This window comes from Rhinolophus hipposideros (assembly GCF_964194185.1).
Source record: "Rhinolophus hipposideros genome assembly, chromosome: 25".
In the NCBI taxonomy this organism is placed as follows: Eukaryota; Metazoa; Chordata; class Mammalia; order Chiroptera; family Rhinolophidae; genus Rhinolophus; species Rhinolophus hipposideros.
In genome coordinates this window covers 22,375,240-22,393,212 of record NC_138071.1, presented here as the reverse complement: position 1 = coordinate 22,393,212, position 17,973 = coordinate 22,375,240, and the positions used below count along the sequence as shown (strand labels likewise).

General features: G+C 43.2%; 4 protein-coding genes across 4 annotated transcripts in view; all 4 read right to left on the bottom strand.

Annotated features, from left to right (window-relative positions):
- LOC308492731 (putative inactive serine protease 58) overlaps positions 1–17,973 on the bottom strand; it is a 39,813-nt gene that overhangs the window by 21,445 nt on the left and 395 nt on the right. The gene's annotated exons all lie outside the window — the stretch shown is intronic.
- Positions 8,955–10,125, bottom strand: TAS2R4 (taste 2 receptor member 4; the record flags this gene model as incomplete). Its single annotated transcript, XM_081038027.1, has 1 exon — positions 8,955–10,125. One exon carries the CDS (start codon positions 10,123–10,125, stop codon positions 9,223–9,225), a length of 903 nt encoding a protein of 300 aa, XP_080894153.1. The 3' UTR covers positions 8,955–9,222.
- Positions 9,975–17,973, bottom strand: part of SSBP1 (single stranded DNA binding protein 1) — a 28,179-nt gene continuing 20,180 nt past the window's right edge. The window contains exon 9 of the transcript XR_013992566.1: positions 9,975–10,094. The gene's annotated coding sequence lies outside the window, so the exon portion shown is untranslated. The remainder of the gene's footprint in view (positions 10,095–17,973) is intronic.
- TAS2R3 (taste 2 receptor member 3) lies at positions 16,101–17,144 on the bottom strand (the record flags this gene model as incomplete). Its single annotated transcript, XM_081038296.1, has 1 exon — positions 16,101–17,144. The coding sequence occupies one exon, from the start codon at positions 17,142–17,144 to the stop codon at positions 16,101–16,103; it is 1,044 nt and encodes a 347-aa protein (XP_080894422.1).

Below are 17,973 nucleotides of genomic sequence, written 5' to 3'. Positions count from 1 at the left end.
GCCATTCCTGCCGATCAGGGGCTTTGAGGTCACCACTGCCCTTTATGATCAATTGTCCAGACACACTTGACTTAGCATGTATCTGACATCAAGGCCTGAGAGGAAGGAGATGAGCTCATAGAAGTGAAAACAGACCAGCGCAGTAACCAAGAAATACAGGGAAAGTGCTTCATTTGTTGTCCTGATTGGAACATCCCTAGAAGCAGCCCGACGCCAATGTGTTTGTGGCAGGCTAAACCCCAAGATGGCCCCAATGATTCCCATCCCGATGTACACACCCTGGGTAACCCGTGAGCTGGGGTGGGGCCTGTGAATAAAAGGGGATGTCACTTCTGTGATTAGGTTACAACATATGGCAAAGATGAAGGGCTTTTGCAGATGTCATGAAGGTCCCATATCATTCAAGTTTGAGTTAATCAAAAACCCTAGGTGGGCCTGGCTTAGTAAGTTCAAGTCTTGGAAGACGGACTGGGCCCTCCTGCTGGCCTTGGCAAATCCAGCTGCCATGTTGTGAGACAGCCACATGGTGAGAAATGGCGGGAGGCCTCGAGGTGCTGAGACTGGGCCCCAGCTGACAGCTAGTACGACGACATGGTCTTCCAACTGCAAGGGACTGAATTCTGCCAACAACCAGGGGGCTTGGAAGAGCACCCTGAGCTCCAGACATCTCTTTTTTTTTTTTTTTACTTTAAGTATATAAACAATATATACTTTAGTTTAAGATGTACAACACAGGCAGCGTCTTAATCACAGCTTGTGAGACCCTGTGGACAGAGCCCACTTAGGCTGTGCCCACACTCTTGATCCACAGAAACTGTGACATAAGAAGTGTATGTTGCTTGAAGCTGTTAAGTTTGTATTGTTACACAGGAAAGAGAAAAACAGACACAGGGTTCAAACCAGGCGAGAAACAACTAAAAGGAAATGAGGAGAACAAGAGATTTGATCAGAAAGAAGAAGAAAGGCAGGCTAGCTCTTAGGAAGGCAGCCTGCGGGTAGCAGAAAGCATTCTGCACCCGGGTCAGAAGCCCCAGCACCTGGTCCCAGCGGGCACCTGAAGAAGCTGCAGGCCAGCCCCTCTCTGGGCCTCGCCTATTCTACTAATAATATAACGGACTGTAGGGCTGGATTTCTATTCATTCAGATAAGATTTACGAGCACTAATCACGTGCCAGGCAGTGTACCAGGCTTAGGAACACAGCCGTGAGCAATGGGCACCCTTGTTTCCAAGGGGCACCCACTGGGTACCATCTCCACCCCTGCAAGACCAGGTGCCTAAAAACTCTGGTTACAGCTGTGGAGACATAGAGGAGAGGGTCACAATCTGCCACCGGCCAGAAAATCTAGATGAGGCGTGAACCGCTCCAAGAGCAGGGCTTCTACGGTGGCTTTCTGGTAACAGCCATTAACGGCCCCTCTCTCTCACCCTGCCCTGCCCCACTGGAAGTCCTGGGCAGTGGAACTTCATATGAAGCCTGGCAGCCAACAGACATGTATCCAGAAAGCCTCGTCTGGCCTCCAAAACAAACCAAAAACATCACCATAAATATAAAGATGGTTTCTTGACAGACTACTTGACGGCTGGTGTTAAGAAAGACTAAGCCATATAGGGAATTGAGGTAATTAGTTAATTCCAATAAGAAAAACCACTCGCCTAAAAATTACCTAGCAATTAATGCACAGGTTCCCCTTTTTTTAAAACACACATTATTTTGAAATTATAGCTATTTTCTACTTCCTTTCATCAAGGGAGACAGTCAGTATATTGGCAAAGAAAATTGGATTATCAGCAGTAATTTAGAAAAATGTGATACTCTTCATGCAAAACATGAAAACTCAGTTTTGAATTCTGGAGTTTATTAAAAGAATGTACTTTGCATTGCTTAAAGAAAAATCACCCTGGTTTCTATTCTGTTTTTCATGTAACCCTCTTATTTTATCTCAAAATCAAAGAGGAAATGAGAAGAACTGAGAACAAAAATTTTAATTAACTTTACAGTAAATGAATTTTGTAGCTGGAAATTACCTAGAGTATGGGCTTACTAGGTATTTCTCCCATGTCTTAGCCTCTTGGATCACCAAGCACAGGCCACCTTCCACATTTCTCTACGTCTGATTCCTCATGACCATGGTGACAGAATGGAGAGAAGTGTGGGCAGCCAGCTATAAGTGTCTCTGAGAGGAGAAAGAAAAAGGACATGTGTGGGAAAACGGGTAAAATTTGATTCAGGTCTGTGGTTTAGCTAATAGTTAACGTATCCATGCTGGTTTCTTAGTTCTAACAAAGGCACCAGGGAGTGTACGATAATAGTAACATCAGGGAAACTGAGTGAGGCGAACAGGGGAATGCTCTGTACTCTCGGCAACTTTTCTGAAAAAAAAAAAAAAATTCAAACTTCAATTTTGAAAAGTTATATAAAACTGTTACAGAAAGCTGTTGGTATGAAATTTGAGAATTGTATTTTTCCAGACTTAGGAGACTGAGGTTCTCCCGTAACATTGCAAGGACCACGCTAAGGAAAGAGTCAAACAACAGCGATGGCAGGCAGGGCTTTCCGAAGCCAAGTGCTCACAGGTTCCTGCTAGCACCAGCCCTCCATGGGACACACACTGCACAAGGAGCTCCCTGTAAGGCGAATTTGTAAACCCGCATTTGTGGCCATTCATAGAAAGGCAAGCTACTTCAACGTCAGACAGATTTGGATTGCTTTCCAACTAACCTGTTAGTAGCCGTGTCCTTGGAAGAATCAGTCAAGTCAATTAACCTTTACAACCCAGGTTCCTCTTTATTAAAATTACGATAATGTTTATGTCACAGGGTTATTGTGATGATAGAAGGACGTAGGAAATTACCCGGCCTGGTGCTTAGAAAACACTCTTATCTAATGACTGTTCTTTTTCTTTCCTTTCCTGGTCATTTGTCTCCATAATCACTCCTTTCAATGAATTAGGAGAGCCCCTGACGTCTGCTATTATTCATAGGATGCAAATAAAGGATGAATTAAGTTACTGCTTCTCAAGAAAGATGATCAGCTTGGTATCATTCCAGAATTTCTGGAAAGCAAGAAGAAAGAAGGGAGACTGACTATGCAGATCTTTAAAAACACACACAAAAGCCAAAGGTGTGGATGGGTAGCTAGGAGTGAGAGAGATTTTTCTGAGGAATATCAGTATATTCAACTATGTCTTCTCTTTAGATACCTGATTTCAGATCATCATTCTACAGTCATTGTCTTAACTATGAAAACAGTAAAACTGAGATGAATAATTTTCCTGTATTTAAAACAGATCAGAAATGTTATCAAACAAATCAACTATGTACCTGTGTCGAAACACCTCATTTGCAAGCAAGCTGCGCACACACTGAGACACTTACCCAGGGCCTTTTGCTCCTTCTGGCTGACAGTTAGTCATGCCTTTTCCCAGCCCTATCTACCTCACGACCGTCATCCAGAACAATCCAACTGTTCTGACATGATGTCACTGCTCATACTCCCCCAGGCCCCCCAGAGGACTGACCTCCTACCTCTCCCCCACACACCTGGGGAGGACAGTGTGTGGTCTGCCCCGTGCCCCCTGCTGCTGACCTTACCCCCACCCTCCCGTGAACTCCTATCACTTCCTTGTCGTTAATTTCCATGCCAGGCAAATTCTCACACATATACAGTTTCCTCTCACCTCCTTTGCCTCCTCAGGGAATAAAACTGGCCAAGAGCCAGTTATCCAAATCCCTGGGGGCGTTTTGTTAAACTCGCACTTCCCCCTTCTACTCCCACACCCAGGAGGAATGGGAGGCAGAGCATACAAAATTTGAAAAAAATTCCCAACACACCCTGGCTGCTTCTCACCTCTCCGGCCCTCTTTGAGAAGCAGTGGGCTAGACTAGAAAATCCGTCTCCAGCTTTAATTTATAAAAAAGAACATTATTGGGAAAGTTATTTGAAATGCCTTCAGTAAGCTTCGGTTTCACTGGAAGACTGGTGTTTGAGGCGATCTTAAAAGTTACATTCAATTCATGCTTTACAAAATTAAGGTCTCCTTCCTCTTAATCCTTTCTTTCTTTTTCTTTCTTTCTCTCTCTCTCTCTGTCTCTCTCTCTCTCTCTCTCTCTCTCTCTCTCTCTCTCTCTCTCTCTGTTTCTTTCTTAAACAACTGAAAATGACTCATCAACAAAATGCTGGTAACAATGATTATGGAAACCCAGAGTCACACCCGTTTAAGTGAAATTTAGGCGATCCAAGAAAAGTTTTTAAATCCTTGAACTGGCTAGGAATTTCATTTAGTTCTTACGTGAATTGTATCTACTTTCCCATCATCATCTTTCTATTGGCTTATTCCTTCACAAGTAGCAGGATTTAAAGGAAATTTTAAAATGGTTTCTTCTTTAATGTTACTACGTGTTGGTTTAAAAATGTATCTCACATAAATTTCAGGACTAACAGCCCAGTATCTATAGGACGCCAAGACATTTATTTCACCTAAGGAAACTAAACTCCAACCCATGATAGATAGATAGATAGATAGATAGATAGATAGATAGATAGATAGACAGACAGACAGACAGACAAATAGATGATAGATAGATAGACGGATGATAGATAGATAGATAGATATAAATAGATAAATATATATCTCAGCAGCCCTGGGTGAGTTTTCAAGTTGGACAAACCCTGTTTCAGACATCATATTGAATATTTTCTTCCTCTAGAAAATAAAGCATGATACTACTCTATCCCTACATCTTTCCACCCACCGTATGATACAGAGGAAAAAGAATTGGATTTTTAGAATCAGAAGACAAATTGGAGCCTTGGATCTACCCCTCCCTAGTTTTATTATAATGAGCCATTTACTTAACCTGTCTGTGCCTCTCATCTGTATAATGGGCATAATAAGACCTATACTGCCAAAGAAGTTGTGAGAAAGCAATAAAACCACGTGTGAAAACGTAGCTCAGACAATACTGGGCAGGTAACCATCAATGGCAATGCCCTCAGGTTATAGCAGCTACCCCAGTGGATGTTTCATAATGTTACACAGACTCTGCCCTGGCATCCACCCTTCACTGCAGAAAGTGACTCTTTTTAACAAAGTTTTAAACATCCCCTCTCCTTTCCTGAAGAGGCAGAGAATGGAGGAAAAAGGCAGGCTATCGTATATTTAGAGCGTGTATAAGTTATCAGACCTTGAAGAAACAAACTCCAAAAACATTTTTTTAAATTCCTGGTTAGTAAGTACTTCGTGGCAGAGCACATGAGACCCAGTAAAACCCCAAATTCGCAGCACTGCTAAAGACTGCACCCCTGGAAGACTTTGGGCAAGTACCAAGGCAAAGACTCAAGGCTTGCTTTGAATAACAAAAGCAGTCCTAATAGAAAAACAGCACATCCAGCCCAGATGGGGAAAAACTGAAAACAGTGTAGGACAAACAAGAAATGTCCAAACAAGAACTTGGCTAGTTCCAGAAAAAGAATCCAGACAAAGCAGAAGAAAGGTTATTCACCTCACCTTTAGCAGTGAAGACAAGATGCTAACAGCAGATCACCTGACATGCTCTTCGATCGACAAATAGACATACAGATACTTACATACTGTATATATTTTAAAGTACATTTTCTTCTGATGACAAAAGAAATGTATGTTCATCATAGAAAACTTGGAAATGTAAAAAAAAATTACTCAAAACTTCCCACCTAATAATAATTGCTGTTTGCAATTTTCTTTGTTCATACATATTATTTTTGCAAAAACTAGTATCATATTGCATACACACATTTTGATTTCACTTAGTGATATGTTGTAAGTGTTTTCTCAGGTCATATAAAAATATTCTTTAACTAACTACAAACCACTAAATAACTACAAAACACTACATCACAGATGTACATTTTTATATGTACTTATGGCACAGCGTAAGGTATTTGAGTAAGGCAACAGAAACCCAGAACTACAATGTCTGAAAGAATGGAGACGGTTGCTTCTCCTGAACAGCCCTGCAGTTAAGGTGTAAGCAGCCCAGAGCTGGTATGACAGCACCACAGTGGAGCCAACTCTAGGACGGATAATTGCTCCAAAATCCCCAGGCAGTCACCTCAGCTACGTGGTCCCAGATGGCCCGTTATTACCTCTCAACACACAGGAAAGGAGGGCGTACCTGTGCTGGGACACCACATAAAAACCATATATCACTTCTGCTCATACTCTACTGGCTGAACTTGATCACACGGCAATACTTACTTGTGAGAGAAAGCTGTAAAATGTAGTCAGCTGCCAAATTTCCGGCAGTTACAAATACTCCATGGCAGAGAGGGGAAAGAGAACAGGTCCTGGGGGGCTGTGAGGGTTTCTGCTACTCATTTAGAGTTGTCATGTCACATACAATCACCCTCAGCAAACCTTTTATCTTTTATTGGTAAGATTCTAACATGATAAACACCTCCAGGTTTGGTAGTACAAAATATTGGTTTGGGTAATTTTTACTAAATACTGCAGTCAAGATTCTGGTAGCCAAAATAAGGAAAATCAGAGAATTTGCAAAATTCGGAGATTTCGCTTGTTGTTGTTAATAAAGAGAATATTTTAGTAAGATTATTTCTTTTGAGATGTGCAAATATTACATGTCTTTTATAAACACTAAAAACTATATAAATTAATATTCCCTACTTCCCATTCCAAAACTTATCAATATTTCATCTTCAGATTCCTGCTCCTCTCTAGCCATAGTTCTGCTGTTCCAACCAGAGCGGGGGGAAAAAGAGCATTCTCCTGGAGAACTGCGCGATGCCTATACAACTCAAGGCATCAACTCGCAAAGAAATCACATAAATTCACCCAAAGTCAGGCACACCCACTACCGGTCTGAGGGCTCCTCTTGGCTTTCCACTGAACTCCGTTATCACATGACAGGGTACAATCATCTGGCAAACTGCACTCAGATGGTGTTAATTGCACTATTTAGCACTTGTTTTTGACCTTCGGCTAGCTCCCTGGATTTGAAGGTCCTTGCGACTATCACAGATTGGGCTTCTTTAATACTATTCACCTCTGGCCCTTTCCTTCCTTCTAGAACAAACCTAGAAATTCAGTCCTAGAGTTTCTTGGGAGTAACAGCTCAGTTACTATCACCCAGAAAGCTGAAGACACTTTTTCTGTACATCTGCAGAATGTACACCTATGTCCTTTCACCCTTTTCTTTCCTTCTCTCTCTCTCTCTCTCTCTCTCTCTCTCTCTCTCTCTCTCACACACACACACACACACACACACACACACACTACTTGGCCATCAAAAAGATAAAATATTGCCCTTTCTCCTTCTCTCTTTGCACACTCTTGCTACGTTTAAGCCAACCCCGCGTGGCTCCCCAGTGCTGAGTCAGGGCTCCTCAGCTAAACCTAAAATGTTTACCTAACAATGTTGCAGTGTGCTGGTCTCTGCCGATCAATTGCCAGTATTGTGGTTGGACTGGCCCTTGAGGTCCTGAGGTGACTACAATATGCCTTTCAGCAATAACCATCAGGGGACTTAGAAATAATAAAGGTTTATTATTTATAGAACCTGAAAATTATACAGTACACGTGGGGCCACCAGTGGGGTCACAAGGAGAGAACGCGTGGGCCTGGGGTGGGGCTTTTATTGGGGTAGTGGGTAGGGGAGGGTTTCGAGGGCTCACTCCTTATTGGGGAATTCGAAACATAAGAGCAGGAATTCAAAGTGCAGAAAAAGAAAAACCACGTGGCCCAAATGGTCAGTTATTAAAATCAGCCAAGATCTCTCAAACAAAGGAGGCTCGGTGGGGGGAGGTGACCTGGCTCTCTATCTAGTCGTGTGGCTGGCAATGTGTTTGTTCTCTGAAGTGGATGCCTTGCAATCACAGCTTAAGTCAGGTTGTTTCCACATCTTGGCTATTATCAATAATGCTGTATGAATACAGGGGTGCAGAGCTCTTTTCAAATTACTGCTGTTATATTCTTCAGATAAATATCCAGCAGAAGGATTGCTGGATCATGTGGTAGCTCTAGTCTTAATTTTTTGAAGAATGTCCATACTGTTTTCTAAGATATGGAAACAACCTAAGTATCTGTTGACAGATGGATAAATAAGATGTGGTGTGTACACACACACACACACACAATGGAATACTAATTGGCTATCAAAAAGATAAAATATTGCCATGTGCAACAATATGGATGGACCTTGAGGGTATGATGCTAAGTGAAATATGTCAGATGGAAAAGGACAAAAACTGGGCCGGCCCGGTGGTTCAGGCTGTTAGAGCTCCATGCTCCTAACTCCAAAGGCTGCCGGTTCAATTCCCATGTGGGCCAGTGGGCTCTCAACACAAGGTTTCCCGTTTAATTCCTCGAGTCCCGCAAGGGATGGTGGGCTGCACCCACTGCAACTAAGATTGAAAGGACAACAACTTGACTTGGAAGAAAAAAAAAAAAGTCCTGGAAGTACACACTGTTCCCCAATAAAGTCCTGTTCCCCTTCAAAAAAAAAAATAAAAAAGGACAAAAACGGTATGATTTCACTCATGTGTGGAATATAAATCAAAAAGAAACAAATGAACAAACAAAACAAAAACAAACTCATAGATACAGACAATAGATTGGTAGTTACCAGAGGGGAAGGTGGGTGTGGTGAGAGTGAAACAAGAAAAGGGGGTCTAATGTATGGTGACAAATGGAAACTAGACTTTTGGTGATGGGCCCGCTATAGAGTGTACAGACGTCGAATCACCGTACTGTGTATCTGAAACTAATATAATGTTATTAACCAATGTTACATCAATTAAAAAAGAAGAAGAAAAGAAGAGTGTAAGTCAGCTATGTGCGTGACAAAAAAGAAAAGTAAACAACTGCGAGGGCTTACACTACAGACGTGAACAGCACTGTACTCTTAATGTGGGGGAGCTTCCCATTACAGTTCAGTAACCCACAGAACAGTGGTGATTTCCGTTACTCAGGGATGCAATGCCCATGCAAAATACATGAAAAGTAATACTTCTAACAAGTTCCTTAGAGACAGGGCCTAATTTTAAAATATCAGCAAAAAAAAAAAAAATGCAGAATAAACTGAAACACGGGCACTCAAAGGCCTGGGCAGTTAGACCAGCGATTAAAAAAATGAATTCCTCGGACCACTGGGAAAACTGCTCACAGAGAAAATCTTGCTCCCAAAGCATGAAGTGACTCCAACCACTATTTACTACTGATATGCCACTATTTGTTGCAACAAAGAATCTTCTTTGCTTTTGTTTTCAGTCGAGGATGTGTGAGAATAATGAGAAAAGAATGCCCTACATGGTAAAGGGTAGAAATAATCGTACTCAAGGACCTGATTCCCAAATCCATCCCCACAGAAGAAGGGAGGTAGTGGATCAGATAAACGACCGAATAGGGAACGTACAGGAGGAGGAAATACACCATCATCTTCAGGGCGCCCACATGAGCTTCAGTCTGAGGGTTCCAGAAACCACTCGCATTTCCCTGCATCTTCTGTATGTGTCTCCTCAAGGAGTGTATTAATAAGGAAGTGGAAGTCACGTTAATGATGAACCGGAGAAATGAGATCAAGACCAAAGAGATTGCCAAAGACAGGACGCCCTCATCGACGTCAAATATTGTGCCATTTCTCCTGATCTCAAATTCAGGAAAAGGTACCCTCTGTGTGAGCACAATATGCAGGAGAGTGGTGGCAGCGGAAACAAGCACACAGGCCAGCAGCAGCCTGGAGAGCTTTGGGGACAGATTTCGTTTCAGCAGGAGAAAAACTGGGTGTTGGAAGTCAGTAATCTTCACACAGTACAAAACGTTGAGCAAGGTGACAAACCAGAGACCATTAGAGTCCAAAAATGTCCAGCACAACAGGAAAGCAGTGGGTACGTAGACTGACCTTTCAGTATTTGGAGCCAGGAAGAGGCAGAGAACATACAGTAGATACAGTCCCAGCATAAGCACTCTGGTGATGCCCACGCTGAACAGGATCTTATCAGAAGAGGAGCTTCTGTGGCTTTGGACCCACGTCTTGTAGTTGGTCACTGCAATAAACAGATTCACAAGGAGTCCTACAAAATCCGAAATTGCTGAGACACCTGTAACAGAGAAATACAATCTTTGGAGCATCTTGACTCATGCAAGTTTCCACACTTGTGGTGCTGATGGTGAGGGCAGGAGAAATACTTAAATGTACAAGGGGCACCAGGATCCAGCCAGGAAGGACATTTCCTCTTTTAATTTTCCTCTGGATGGCAAATGAGCCATTAGTGGTCTCCAAGCCTGCTGCTTTCGCTGACATGCAAATCTTCCAAGGATTGCATTACTCTTTCTTCATCCGTATCCTGTTGTCCTTAGAAATGCGCAATTAAAACAGACTAGGTGAACCTGAGAGTCCACTCCTCTAAGAGAAGGAGAGCTGAAGGGAGGAGGTGTGGCAGGCTTCCAGGACTTCAAGTCCAAATGACAGGGTTCCATCCAGCACTGCTTCTGTCTGAACGCAGCTTTTCTTCTAAGCAACCCCAGGATACAGTGGGAATCCCCATGCCTCTCTCCCACCCACGCCCACATCCACACATCCACGAATTACATGCATCCAACTTGTCTCTCCTCTAATCTGTGCACGTTGCAGCTGTCATTCTGGCCATGCCAATGTTACCCTATCACCTCTTCGCACCTGTGGTGACTTACAGTTATCTGATAGGTCACACCTCACACTTCCTTGAGAAAGCCTTTTCCAGGTAATTCCATCCTCTCATGATGATTCCTTCCTTTACCAGCCGCATATATAGATCTGGGCCATAATCATTTGCTGTGATCTGCTTTTGCTTGGAAAAGAAACGGCAGCCATTTCATGCGTTGCTTTATAGGTCTGGGTTGATGTTTCGATCACACGTGGCTATTCCCTCTTAGACATTTAACTGACAATCGAAAGTACTCTGGTACCAGATACACAGTAAAGCTTTAGTTATAGTTCTGTAGGCCAAACAGAGAGGCATCTTACTGCCTGATTTCTCTGTAATTGCTAAGAGAGAAAAGGGCACCATCTGTCTGGAAAACGACATTACCGAAAACATGAATGAGTGCAAGAGTATGGCATCTCTTATCCACTCTAGCAGTTGGGGAAAACCGAGGGACAATCCTGGATGCAGCCACATATATGTCACCAAGCCAGCATCATGGTAAAGCATCCAAAGTCCTATGACCAAATCCAAACAGGAATAGACGAGGAGAAGGAACAAAGATATAAAGATTACCAGGTCCAGAGCGGGGAGTAAATTCAGGAGGCCCTTTAACACAGATGACCAGAAGGCAAGCCTAGAATTCGCTGAGCTGGAGCCCAGCTGCTTACAATGGCTTTTTATACAACTAACGGGCACTGGCAGAGGCCTGCCCAGATCAGTTCCACAGACAGACACGAGGCTGGACAGCACGTGCCGAGAAACTCCCCTCACGAACTGCTGAAAACATGTTTTTCAGGGTTAACCTGGAAATACTGCTCTGGTCACCTGGCCAGCTCCACCAAGTCACAATGACAATTTAATTGTAGTGGGGTTAACAACATTTACTCCCTCTGCAAACTCAGACGTATGGAGAAAACAATAAGTTCTTAATTTTGTCTAAAAGTAACATGGTTTTTCTCCTGAGCTCCCCTCTGTGGGTCAGGAAAGTGTTTAATCCAATGGGATAATACAAAGAATGTCTTCAGAAAAACATTCAAGTCTCTTCAGATTTAAAAATACAAATCTCTGAGACGTCCTCCCCGTGTCACGGTTCTCTCCTTTCATTGGAGTCCAGGTGTGTGAGGAGGAGGGCAAGATGAACTCTGCCTCAAGGTGGCAGAGAAGTGTCCTGTCTGCTCCCTTAGCGTCCTTGCCTCGAGTTTCCAGAAAGGGGTCTTTGTCCCTTGGGTGCTGCCTGCCCTGCCGGCACCCAAGGCTGACTGTGCCTATATGCTTTGTTCCCACTGAATGTAAACAGGGAGCTTTGAACCAGACCTCAGAGAGGGGGCAAGTCAAGACTCTCACTTGCTCTACCTGCAATCCCTTTTCTCTCTCCCTCGCTCCTTCCCGTCACCCTCTGGGGGCTGGAAGGAGCAGATGTCCCTCACACCTGTCCTCTTATACCACCAGCAACAAGAAAGTTCACTGATTCACTGTCATAAGAGAGGTCTCCACGAGGTACATACTTCAGACTCAACCCTCGATGGATTATAATACTAATAGCTAATGTCTGTACTGCATGTGCTAAGCTTTAGTTGCTAAAACACTTTACATACATGGTCTTACTTAATCCTCACACCAATCCTATGATGTATTTGCCACTATGTTATACATTTTTCTAGTCCAGCAAAATGTAGAAATACCACAACATAATTACACAATTGCTGGCAGCAGTTGGAATTTATATGGTCACTTTTGCTTTGTTAAAACAGAACTTCCTGCAGGATATGAACAAATAACATTGTTTTGCACTTAACGCATGTCAATAAAATCACAAATACAACTTTAAGATCTATTAGATAGCCCTGTTCATCAACAGTTGGGAAGTAGCAGGGATCTTACAGAAAGTAAAGAGCATTGGCAAGCACTGACACTGAGAAATTTTGGAGTGTATTTTTGCTGTCATTTTCTGCTTTGTCTTTTTCATTTACAATCCTCCTGTACCCAAACTACAGTTCAATCTCATTAAGCATCAGGATCTACGAGGTGGGACCAAGGAGTCAGAGAGTTCCCGGATGGAAACGTGGATGGTCTCATGAGCTACTGTCATAAGCTGCTAGTGAGTCACGTGTTAAAGTTCCCAGCAATACACCAAACAATAGATGTGTGTGGAGGCAACACGTGGCCTCAGGAACAAGTGCTAACGTATAATTGGATTCCAAATGCAGAGACAATTCTCATCCCCATACTTTGACCCACGGAACCTGGTCATTGTGGGGAAAAGCCATGTTCTGGCCCCTTGTGCATGAAACAACTAGATCTAAGAGTCTCAAGGTGATTAGCAACTAATGTTAATTCACTGAAAGCAAAACAAAACAAATAAGATGGCCTCTTCCAGGGTTTCTCAAAACCGGGCCTGACCCAGAAATCCCTCTCCTAGGTATATACCCAAAAGATCTGAAAACATTTATCCATAAAGCTATACACGCTCCAATGTTCAATACAGCTTTATTTACAGTGGCCACACATGAAAACAACCAAAGTGTCCTTTGATAGATGATTGGATAAAGAAGACGTGGTGTACGTACAAATGGAGTACAACTCTGCCATAAGAAAAGATGAAATAGTGCCATTTGCGACAATATGGATAGATCTTGAGATTATTATGCTAAGCGAAATCAGTCAGACAGAAAAAGGTGAACACCACATGACTTAACTCATATGTGAGATATAAAATTGAAAGCAATAAAGGAACAAGACAAACAAATAAAGAAACAAAAACTGATAGACATAGACAATAGTTTAGTGGTTACCAGAGAGCAAGCGGGGAGTGGAGTGGTAGATGAGGGTAAATGGGATCAGATATATGGTGATGGAAGAACTGACTCTGGGTGGTGAACACACAATGTGAAATATAATGATGTATTACAGAATTGTACCTTGAAACCTATGTAACTTTACTAACCATTGTCACCTCAATAAACTTTCATTAAAAAAAAAAAAAAACGGGCCTGAGGCCTTAATCGGGTAATTCTTCCCCTGCCCTGGGACTCAATGAGGAGCTGGCACAGTAGGTGTTCCCCCTGGTACACTCAGAAGACCCCATCCTCTCCGAAATAGCTAAACTTCCCATCACTGTGCCTCGAGGAGCAGGGGACACTCCTTTCCTCAGCAACTCACCTACTACTGAGACCCATGTCCCCACTCCCACCCTCAACTTTGATCAATGGCAGTTTACATGTGGCTGAAGTCACATAACCAAGTCTGAGATTTCCGAGGAGTCGCCTGCAAATGTCTCTGGAAGAGGAAACAGGTTTGGGGTTGAGGATGGCCTCCTACCTAGGAATCTGGTGCCACATTTACGCTCAGGGACGGTAACTGTACTCAGCCAACTACCACAGCAGACTCCCACTCAGGGAACTCTACGTTTTCCAGCCACGTTCCACTGAAATGAACAGTACTGGTAACTTAAGTGTGTTCACTGCAACATAGTTGACTGTTAGGATTTAACGGAGCCACAGTGGAAATAGAAGGAGGAATCCTTCAGAACTTAGCCAGTGGCACCGAGAACCAACCACAGCCAAGCGAAAATCGCTAGTAAGATGTTATGTTCAATTAAAAGAGAGGAACATCCCTACACCTAAGGCAGAAGTCAGAACCAAGCATTCAGGTAAGGGCTGAAGACCCAGAAGGTCACAGCTGGTCAGAGAAGTTGTCAAAGTGACAGAAAGTAGGAACAAGTGATCAACAGGGGGAGGATGGATTCAAGAGCAGCACGTGGGGCAGGGTTAACAAAGCAGATGCCAGTTGAGCCCCCATGGATTTCCATAGTTCAGCTGCTCTGTGTTGGAAAGAAGCACAGATTTTTATTATTACAGAAGGACCCATTTCGGAATTCTTACAGTATTTTAGTCAACTATGAGTGAATATTAAACCATTCTTTTAGTTTTGACAGACACCTTTGGAAAGGGAACTTTATGTCAGAATTAGAAATTTGCCTGGCAACTTCAAGATGCAAATGTCCATTCGAAAGCAAACAATGCATACCAAAAGGCATTTTATTCCTGTAATTTTAGAAATGAATATATAAATCCCAGAACAATCCTAAAAGTAATTTCTGGTTACATATTACCAGATGCCAATATGATGATCCTTCCTGCTATATCAAAATATAACAAGATAACAACCACAACAATAGCAATATTTATTGAGTATGTACTCCATATAGGACTCTAAGCATTTTTCATTTGTTAACTCACTCATTCCTTCCAACAACCCCATCAACAAAATACTACTACTATTCCCATTTTACAAATGAAGAGAAATAGGGAGAGGTTAGGAAACTCCCCCAAGGTCACCCCCCTTCACAAGGGCCAGGGTCAGGATTTGAACCCAGGCTGTCTGGCTTCGAGGGCCATATTCTTAGCCATAACTCTACATTTGAAAGACCCATTAGTGACAGAAATTCAGATTCAGAATTGCCATGTGTGCCAACCAAATATGTTCACAAGTCTGAGAATTTGTCGTGACCGTAAGCAATACTATTCTCATTGACTGTCACCACTGTTCAGTAACAGGAAGGAAATCAAAGCCTTTGTAATAAAAAAAATAATAAAAGTGATTACATTTACAAAAACTGCTTATATCATTTTTTATAACACTGAAATTTTAAAGGCAAATGGGCATCTTGAGTCATTAAACAAAACTGCCTGGACTTTTGCCCAATCTAAAAAATTACTTAAAAGCTTACTTTAGCAAAAGAACAAAGAAATGTAAGGATTATGGAAAATTGAAGTAGAATGACATCACCAGTGGGAGACTAGATTGGAACCCAGTATCGAAGGGTCTTGATTTTCATTCCACTGCTTGCGTCGTGACACAACGGATTTGTGGAAACACATCTTGTGGGAATGGCTGTTGCTGCACAATTCACTGTTACTCACAATGAAGCTTCGCCTGTTGAGCGCTTTGTACAATAAGCTGTGCTATGTTGGCACACATGGTCTCGTGAATCTCCAAAACCCTGTGAGGTGGATGTCACAATCCGCATTTTAAAATAAGGGATAAGAGGATCAGACCGGTGACCAAAGCAAACTCCTGAAAGCCAAAACTCTTGGGAAATGGACAGAAAGAGAATTCAAATCCGAGTCTGTGGGACTGCAATGCTTTGGCTCTTTCCCTCAAGTCCACTACACCGTTCTGAGCGTCCATTAGCTTACCCCTGCCACCATAAACGAGACATTGAAGCTAGTCATCAGCTCATTGTGTTGAGCTGATAGTTATTACTATACAACTCCACGTCTAGACAGTGAGAATGTCCTTACTGTATTGACATTTTCCACAGAATTTGCACCCTTTCTAAAACAATCACACAAAGAGAGGCCATGAGAAGTGTCCCTGGGTGGGACAGCGCAAAGCAGCAGTGTCTCTCTCCAACTGGTATTACAGAGCCGGTGCCATGAGGCGGTCAGGAAGAGCCTGTAGCCTTGAGCCAGGCTGAAGGCTCCCGGGCTCCCTCCTGTGCCCTGTGCCATTCTCTGGGGAAAAGGATCCTTTGGATCCAGGCTTCAGATGGGCAGACTCACACCAGAGCATCTCCACAAATGTCTGCCTCAGCTTGTTGTTCCCCAGGATGAGAACAAATGAGTGGCCAGCAGGATAAACCATTGTAATTAGTTCTCCAAACATCTTGATCATCTTATCTCCTGGTAGGAAATAACTGGATACGGTAATTGAAAAGGCAAGAAAGTACAATAGGAAGAGAAAGAGGAAGGAGAGGATGATTTTGATGGCCCTCTTGTGGGCCTCGGTGCTCAGGTCGCTGGAGCTGGTACCGTTTTGCTGCATCTGCTGCGTGTGCCTCCCCAGGGAGAGGATGAGCAGAATGTAGGAGGTCAGACACACGACGAGGGGAGGAACGTTCCACAGAGTCCCGAGAACATGCATCCGTTCGTATTTGTTGTTTTGCTTTCTAAAGTAATCAGTCCCATTCCCTGAGGCATTGATTCCACGGAGAACATAATACATCTCAAATTCATGGATCAGAGACATGGCGCTGCCACACGATAAGAGCAGAGCGCCCAACAGCATCCACGTGACCACCCTGGAAACTCTCCACTTGAGCCAAAGGAACGTGCGGTGGGAGAAACTGGCGATTTTCAGGCAGTAGAGGACACCAAGACAGGTGGCAAGCCAAATGCCTAGATGGTTCGTAAATGTCCAGAAAATATCAAGCACTTGCATCGCTACCCCTTCACCATGGTCTTTGGGAAAGAACACTATTATTATACCATCAACCAAGAGAACCCACAGCACAACAATCCTGGAGAGGACTAGGCCAGTGATGATAAAGTCAGACAAAGAGATTCTCTTGCTCTTGAACCAGTTGCTGCCATTGACCAACCCAATGAAACCATTCCCCAGCATTCCAAGAATGAACTGGGTGACACACAGAACCAGAAACACCCACTTCGTGAGTCCCAACATGTCAGCTATTAGGCAGATCTTGTCTTTGTTCTTCCTGTACAATCAATTTGAAATTGCTCCCTGTGAATCTATCACCTCTACCTGTTGCTTTACTGTACCTGTCTCTTGTTTCTTCCCAACTGAATCCTGTAGAGCACAGTTCACTGAACCCTCTCTGGCTCTTTCAGGTCAGTCTGTCCTCTTCACGGGTGACAAGGATTGTCAGAGTACATCGATGATCTGAACTCAGCAGCTCTTTGCTAAAATGCAAATAGACTAGTGTCCAGTGTCACACAGAGAAGGAAGGGGTCTGACTCACAACGAAGATGGAGGACTTGGACTCAATTTCAAAGGGAATAGAGTTGTGAGCCACACTGCACAGAAAGGTGAGTGTCACGTAAGAGTCACGTACACAACCCAGAGGGAGGACTCAGGAACACACACAGAAAGGGGAGCGACCAGAATGCCACCATAAGGCATATCCAGAGATACCCTGGAGGAAGGGCCAAGTGCATGAAACAGAGAAAGTGCAGCCAGTGACACTGTCCTGGATTAGAATGAAGAGGTGTGTCCCTCGAAGTATGCCTTACGGAGGGACCCCAAGTTCTTCCCTAGTGAGCCGTATTAGCAGAAATGCCTAACTGTCCAAACACCTGAATGATAACAACAATGAATTATAGCACATAAACTATTTAAAATATGAATTTTTCAGACTGCATGACCACTATATCGATAAGTCAGTAGTAGTTAAGCTAACAGAGACTACACACAGACACCACTTGTCAACCAAAGAAAGCTTGTTTACAGAAAACAATGCCTTACAAATTTTGACCATGACCAACAGTACTTT